This window comes from Eimeria mitis, genomic scaffold, assembly GCF_000499745.2.
Source record: "Eimeria mitis Houghton genomic scaffold, Emh_scaff649, whole genome shotgun sequence".
Lineage (NCBI taxonomy): Eukaryota > Apicomplexa > Conoidasida > Eucoccidiorida > Eimeriidae > Eimeria > Eimeria mitis.
In genome coordinates this window covers 1,900-9,971 of record NW_013574647.1, presented here as the reverse complement: position 1 = coordinate 9,971, position 8,072 = coordinate 1,900, and the positions used below count along the sequence as shown (strand labels likewise).

The 8,072-nt window shown below is 44.3% G+C and overlaps 2 protein-coding genes across 2 annotated transcripts in view; both read left to right on the top strand.

Annotated features, from left to right (window-relative positions):
- Positions 1-1,624, top strand: part of EMH_0018660 (uncharacterized protein) — a gene marked incomplete at both ends in the record, with an annotated part of 4,372 nt that extends 2,748 nt beyond the window's left edge. The window contains one exon of the mRNA XM_013501191.1: positions 218-1,624. Within this exon, the coding sequence (XP_013356645.1) occupies positions 218-1,624 (1,407 nt within the window). The remainder of the gene's footprint in view (positions 1-217) is intronic.
- A 1,537-nt stretch (positions 1,625-3,161) lies between these two features.
- On the top strand, positions 3,162-6,858 carry EMH_0018650 (uncharacterized protein; the record flags this gene model as incomplete). Its single annotated transcript, XM_013501190.1, has 5 exons — positions 3,162-3,263; positions 3,410-3,662; positions 4,125-4,295; positions 4,663-4,946; positions 6,538-6,858. The coding sequence occupies 5 exons, from the start codon at positions 3,162-3,164 to the stop codon at positions 6,856-6,858; spliced, it is 1,131 nt and encodes a 376-aa protein (XP_013356644.1).
- Positions 6,859-8,072: the final 1,214 nt, after the last annotated feature.

Below are 8,072 nucleotides of genomic sequence, written 5' to 3'. Positions count from 1 at the left end.
TTATTTTTTTATAAATTTAAATATATTTGTTTCTTTCTTGCTTTTGTTTTGGTTTTGTTTTGTTGTTGTTGCTGTTATTGTTTGTTTATTTTATTTTATTTTCTTATTTTATTTATTTTATTTTACTCTATCTTTGCCTATTCTATTTTATTATTTCACTTGTTTTATTTATTTTATTTATTTTATTTATTTTATTTATTTTTTTATTTTTGTTTAGGTTTCTGTTTGCCGCCTGTGTGGGCATCAGCAGCGGAGTGTGATCGGCCCTTTGAGGCGCAGGAGACGCAGCCGGCAGCAGCAGCAGCAGCAGCAGCAGCAACAGCTGCTGCTGATGCCGCAGCAGCAACTGCAGCAGCAGCAGCAGCAGCAACTGCAGCAGCTGCTGCTGCTGGAGGCGGAAGCACCTGCAAGGGGCTCTGCCTTCAACAGACAGAAGAGGCAGCACAAACAAGCGCAGGCGCGGTATGTTTATGAACAGCAGCAGCAGCAGCAGCAGCAGCAGCAGCAGCAGCAGCAGCAGCAGCAACAGCAACAGCAGCTGCAGCAGCAGCAGCAACAGCAACAGCAGCTGCAGCAGCAGCAGCAACAGCAACAGCAGCTGCAGCAACAGCAGCTGCAGCAGCAGCAGCAGCAGTCTCATCCAACGGAGGACCAGTGCAAGCAGCAGCAGCCACAGCAGCAACAGCATCTGCTGCTGCCACCGCAACAGCTGCACAGCTCGCAGCAGCAGCAGACCCATGAGCACGACAACCAGCAGCAGCAAGAGCAGCAGCAGCAGCAGCGGCAGCCACAGCAGCAGCAGCTGCAACAGCAGCAGGAAAAGCAACCACAGCAGCAGCAGCTACAGCAGCAGCAGCTACAGCAGCAGCAGCTACAGCAGCAGCAGCTACAGCAGCAGCAGCCACAGCAGCAACAACAACAACAGGGGCAACAGAGGGAGCAGCAGCAGCAACACCAGCAGCAACAGCAGCAGCGGCCGGAGCAGCAACTGGGGCAGCATCAGCCACCACAGCTGCAGCAGCAGCAAAAGAAACAGGAAGAGGAGCAGCAGCAACATCAACTGCAGCAGCAGCAGCAGCAGCAGCAGCAGCAACCGCAACCGGAGCATCAGCCCGAGCAGCGTCAGCCGCCAGCGCAGCAGCAACAGCAGCAAAAACAACAGGAGGAGGGGCAGCAGCAGCAGCAGCAGCAGCAGCAGCAGCAACGGACGCCGCCTGTGTTGTCTGCCCCTTCGGCCCAAGCTGACGGACCTCGGGGTTTTGCTGCTGATCCTTTAAAACTGAATTCTGCTGCTGCATCTGGTGCTGCTGCTGCTGCTGCATCTGCTGCCCCTTGTAGCAAGAGCAGCAGCTGCAACAGCAGCAACAGCAACAGCAACAGCAGCAGCAGCAGCAGCAGCAGCAGTTTGACTCTGCAGCCTTCTGGGGTTCTGCACGGGGGGCCCAAGGACCGGCCTCCCTCTTCAGGGGACGAGACGAACCCGATGCTGCTGGGTGCTGCTGCCAGCAGCAGCAGCAGCAGCAACAACAACAATACGGAGCAGCAGCAGCAGCAGCAGCAGCAGCAGCAGCAACAGAAGCAGAAACCGAGTGTCTATGCACTTCTCGCTGATCTTGATTTCTGAATCAGCAGATGCTGCCTCCCCTTTTATTTGTTTTTGTCACTGCAGTGTAAATGCACAAAAACACAAACAACATATATATAATATATTTTTTATAGTAATGTAAATATTAGTATATATAATATATATTTATATTTTATAGGGTTTAGGGTTTGGGGTCTAGGGTTTAGGGGTTATCTTCTTGCCTACAGATACACCTAAACCCTTAAACTGCATTAGTCAAGCTAAACGAAAACACAGCTAATATAAAACTGCTGCTGCGGAGTTCAGGGGCCCCTAGGGGCCCCCAGGGGCCCCCAGGGGCCCACGGGGGCCCCGGGGGCCCCAGAGGGCCCAAGGGGGCCCCCGGGTGTCGTAGAAGAGATGTGTAGGCAAGAGGAAGCTGTTTAAGAAGAAGTAAAACCCAGTATAGCCATAAGAAAGACAAAAGTAATGATAAACACAGCAACGGCAACAACAAAAACAACAACAAAAACAATGATAATTATTATTATTATAATTATTATAATTATAATTATAATATAAACGGGGTGGAAATGAAGGTGTTTTATTTATTTATTTTGTTTACCAGCAAAAAGAATTTATGCATTCAACAAAAGGAGGACGCGGTGGTTACCCTTAAAGAATAAATACCAATGAAGGTTTTCTTTATTTTGTTTGTTTTCGTTTTTTGTTTTGTTTGTTTTAATTAATGAAGGTTCTATTTATCTTGTTTGTTTTAGTTTTTTGTTTTGTTTGTTTTAATTATTCAATTTGTTTATTTAATGTATCGCTTTCATGTATTTCAGGCATTTGCTCTGTTTGCTTTCGTTTATTCGTGTTGTTTGTTTTGTGTGATTTTCATATTATCCGTTTCACGTTTTTCAGTCCTTTGTTTGATTTGTTTTATTTATTTATTTATTTATTTCAATTTATTTCGAATTTTTTAATTTATAAATTGCGCAACACAGAAAGCAGCTGCGGCATCTCGGCTTCTGCTATGGCGGGTTCGTTCAGCTGCTGCTCGTCGATCCGAGCAGAGAATCAAAAGAACATAAAAAAATATTTCTGCTGGAATTTACCACAAAATAATTAATTTATTAATTGAAATATTATTTTTATGTTTTAATAAGCTCAGTTTTACCCCGATTTCAAGCATGAGACGGCAGCCTGATCACGCGGCAACAATGCCGCATGATCACCCCTCTCAAACACAGNGATTTCAAGCATGAGACGGCAGCCTGATCACGCGGCAACAATGCCGCATGATCACCCCTCTCAAACACAGCAGCCGCTGCCGACCTGCTGCGGTGTGCAGGGGCCGAGCTCTCTTTTTTCTGAAAATTCTTTTTAATATTATATGTTTTAAAAGGATAATGAGAGTTTCCGGGGTCTGAAGTGCTGCATTTGCAACTGAAAGAGGTGAAGCAGTGGGGAGCGCGGCCGACTGCTGCCTGCGGCCGTACATGGAGGAGGAAGCCCGCAAATAAACAAGAAAAAGAAAGACGATCCGTTAAATCCTAAAATATTTATTCATTAATTTCTAAAGAATTATTTGAAAATGGCAATGCACGAATGCGAGGCCTATTGGCAGGAGTTCCTTCGTCGTCCGAAGGAGCAGCTTCTGCTGCGAGAGGAGCAGAAACATCTGCAGAAGGAAACGGTGAAATCCTCCCCTTTTTTGTGCATATCTCTCCGTAAAAAACCGAAATTATTATTATTCTAAACATTACTAACATTATTGATATTTATTGAGCCGCAATTCATGGTTTTTTACGTTCTTTTTGTTGCATGTTCTTCGCTGATCAGGCCAGCTGCATGGCTGCACAGAAAGCTGCAAAAGTCGCCGAGTTGGAGCGCGCCATAGCTGGCTGTTCACCTGAAAAGCAGAATCTTCTTCGGCCTATTATGAAAACCCCTGGACTTTTAGAGCGTTTACACGAATGTTTACTGCAATGCGAGGGAAACATAAATTTATTCAGCGAAAGAATCGATAAGGATCAGGCCCTCTCTGCTCTGATTCAAGAGAAAGCAGACGAATTCAAACGAAACCCCCAAACTTGTAAGCCGTTTCGTTCTTCCTTTTCTTCTTTTCTGCGCGTTTTCTGCTACAAATGCCACTAAAACATAGCCACTGATCCTCCTTAAACTAACAAAAAAAGGTAAAAAAAAAAAANAAAAAAAAAAAAGAAACGAAATAGTTGATGCAAACACCTTGAAAGCTTCTCTCGTTGAATATTTCTTTCACTATTAACACAATTAACAAGTTGAATATTTCTGTTGTGTTGAACATTTATTTTCAGAATTCAATATATTATTTTTGAAAAGTTGAATATTTTTTGCTTTTTTTGCAACTTGAATATTTCTGTTCCCTTGAAAAATTCAAATAATTTTTTTGCTTTTTTCTGCACAAATTGCATATTTTTTTATTTTAACGATGTAAACATCTTATTCTTTTTATTTTATATATTTCGACATGAATATGAACATGAAATATTCATATTGCGGGCTGTGCTGCGCACAGTCATCAGCCAAGAACAGCAATTCAAAGAGCTGCAGGAGGAAGCAACACGGCCGCTCGATGCAGCAGAAATGCAGTATTTAAAAACTCGCAAGTGGACGGATTTGCCTCAAGAAGAACTCGCAGAAAGAATGTCAAAGGGAGAGATATGCCCAAGAGAAGAATGGATACCAGGTACACCACTGCTGCTCTTGCTGCTGCTGCTGCTGCTGCTGCTGCTGCTGTTGTTGTTGTCGGTGCTTGTGGTTCTGTTGCTGATGCTGTTGCTGCGGTTGCTAACAGAAAGGAAAAAGAAAAGCAGCATAAGCATGCAGAATTGTTGCTGCCGTTTGTTTTCATCTTTTTCTGTTTCTGTCTCTGCATTTGTGTTTGCTGTGTGGCCGCATCTGCAGCAGCATAGAGTTGCTGCTGCTGCTGCTGCTGCAGTTTCTGCTGCAGCTTCCTTCATCTGCTATGACTATTCCTCTAAGCATCTGCTGCTGCTGCTGCTGCTGCTGCTGCTGCTGCTGCTGCTGGTGCTGCTGTTGCTGTTGGTGCTCAGGTATATCAAAGGGAAAGCGGCCGCTAGAGGGAGCAGCCCTGGAGGAGCATCTATCTTTCGGTGATCGGCTGCTGCGGGAGGGCCGGGAGGCGTACACCGCAAAGAACAGCGAGCTGGCGTTTATGCGTTTCAAGCAAGGCATAGAGTTGATGAATTGGGTCGAAGCAAAAGACAAACAGCAACAAACACGAGTAGAACACATCTTTTCTCTCTTTCTTAAAAATGCTGCACAGGCAGCAATTCAACTCGGAAAATATCAAGAAGCAATTCGTATGCACTTTATGGTGATGATTATTATGCTGTTGCTGCTGCTGCTGTTGCTGCTGTTTCTGCTGTTGCTGCTGCATTATGCTTTCTGCTGCAGCTGTCGAGGGTTTGCTTTCTATTGCTTTCTCTGCTGTTGCTGGTGTTTATTCTGTTGCTGCCGGATTTTCTATTGCTGCTGTTGCTGCTGGTGGAATTTCGTGTTGCTGCCTACGTTTCTATCTCATCAGCATTTCTATTTGCTGTTGCTGCTGCTGCTGCTGCTGCTGCTGCTGCTTCTTCTGGGGGATTTGCTGCATCCAATTGCCTAAGCACAGTGAAACCTTTTCGTTTGTGTGTTTATCGAGAACAACAAAACAGCAGAGTATACATGATGAGGAGAGAAAGAAACAAAAGAATGTGTGTATTTCTGCTGCTGCACCGCTGCAGGTGCATGCACAACCGTTATACAAGAGCTCGACGAGCACGACACCAAGGCCCGGTACCGGCGGGGGAGAGCGTATATGTTGCTGGGTATGACGAAATGTGCTAAAGATGACTTTATGTTTATTCTTAAGAGCCCATATTCAACTAACGAAGGAGTGCATGCGGCGCGGCTGGGGCTGCAAGAGCTTCGCAGTATTTTAAATAAAAATGAAATAGAAGCAAAAAGAACTCTTAATAGAGGCATCAACGACTGCTTGTTCTCCAGGGGCAGGTGTACATACACCCGAGATCCTCAACAACCAGCAGCTGATGATACAGATGAATCAGAAGTTGAATACAAAAGCCAAATGACGCCGATGCATGCAGAAGAAGAACACACAGAGTTCAGGCTGCCACCCAGCAAAGCTGCGCAACATACTTTCACAGAAAACTACAAAATATATTCAAATGACGACGCAATCAGTGACCTGGCGACCACACCTGAAGCAGAAACTGTACATACACCCCAGCACTCAATACACCACATCTGCATGTAATATAAACGTGTTTCTTGTTCTGTTGTAAATTTCAAACATAAATAAACACATTATAAACAATAATAACCCAATTCAAGCTTATAGCGGCCCACAGTCGTTCGGTGTCTGTACACCCCAATCAGTGTACAGATAACACACAAAAAAAAATATATCCCCGCTTGAATACATACTTTTTTGTGTGTGTTTTATGTTACTAATGCATTTATTTATTGTTTTTGTGTTGTTTGCAACGATAAGAGCACAAGGAGAGAACAGAAAAAGGAGGAGAAGCCGCCACTGAGCCTAGAGAAGACCCGAAGCGTTCTGCTGGACCTCCTCGATGCATACACTGCAAGTTGAATTGATTCTTTTTTTATGGATTACGATACAAACACCTTCACTTTCTTCTTTTTGTAATATGTTATCTCAGAAAATAAGCTCTGCCGCTAAACCCCAAACCCTAAACCCTAAACCCTAAACCCTAAATGCTTGATTCTATGCCCTGTTTAAGTCGATGCTGTATTATCCTTTACAACAGCGCGTTTGTGCGTTCGGCTTTCATCGTCTCGTATGGCTTTTTCTCTGTTTGTTTACTTTTTGTATCTGTTGTGTGCTTATACGAAGCAATATAGAGAACAAATATTCTGTGTGTGTTGGGGTGTATGTACAGTCCGAGCCTGTTGTGTCTGAGCTGAAAGAACTACGAAGCTTAGCTGACTTCGACTATCGTCGTCTTGTCATCCGCTGCCGCAAATATCTCCCTGAGGTGCAGCGCCCGATCCTGCAGCGCCACGGCGTAGGCGAGCCAAGCAGCAGCAGCAGCAGCAACAGCAGCAGCAGCAGCAGCAGCAGCGGAGACAACCACCGCTATAATATGAGGCTGCTAGAGAAGAGCGTCTCCTTCTGGCGGGTCAAAGACGAGACAATCGATGAGCTCACCAAGGACTGCCTGAAAGCCGTATTCGGCGATGTTGCTGATATTGATATATGATAGAAACTTATAAATAAAAAAATAAATAAATAAATAAATAAATAAAATAAAATAAAATAAATAAATTAATTTTTAAATAAATATACTCAAATGGGTAAGCATAAGCTAATGGAATTGCCTTGAAATGTAGAAGTTTCCGTACAAAGGCAAATACAAATGCAGATGAACATACAGACACACACACAAATAAAAAAGTAAATATAAATATAAATATAAAAAGAGAAATAAGTATATCTTCGATTGTATACAATAAAGTTCCCTGGTGTGAAATTAACGCAACTATACAACAAGGACTCAACCTGCATCTGCTGCAGCAACAGCAAAATGCTGCTGCTGCTGCAGCGAGTTAACTGCAGCAGCAGCAGCAGCAGCAGCAGCAGCAGCAGCAGCAGCAGCGGCAGCAGATGAACAGAAGCGAAAGCCAACAGCTTTCGTCTAGCTTGGGTGATTGTAAATGCAGCAGCAACAGAAACAATTAAATAAAAAGGAAACGAGGAGAGGCAAACTGCTTTTCTTCATTTTCCTTTATTATTAAAGTTCAAATATTTCAGTTTATAATAAATAACAAACGAGATTTCAGGTGTACAGGCACCTCATCCATACACCGCAAGGGATAGAGGCGGCGGTGGGCCCCTGCTTACCTATACATATCATTTGTCTTTTCTATCTAAATTCTTTGTTTTCTTTATTTAAACAATAAACAATAATATTTTTAATTAAATAAATAAAAACAACAAAAAAAACAATACGCAGTTATACTCTGTTGTCGCATGCAGCCCCCTGCGCCGCCGAATGCCAGCACAGCCCCAAAAGGAGCAAATCGAAGTTAAATTTTTATTTCTTTTGCTTTCCGTTTTGAAAATTTATTAATTCATAATGTTTATCATTTCTTTATAACGACAGTTTCAAGGCGTGCCGTGTATGTGTACAGCTCCTGAGCTGTATATACACCTCAACCCCCCCCCCCCCCCCNCCCCCCCCCCCCCCTTTGTTCCCAGCCCCGGGGTGCCTGGGGCTCCTCCTTTCTCTGCTCTGCATGCGGCTTTCTTTCTCCTCTATTCTGCTGGCCTGCATGCAGGTAGGCGGCTGTGAGCAGCTGCGTGGGGCCCCCAGTACTCGGGCTGAGGTCTAGCTGTCTGAGGGAGAAACACAGGAGGAGGCGTTGCTTCTCTGCTGCATGTTTGGGGCCCCCAGGGGCCCCTCAACACGACATC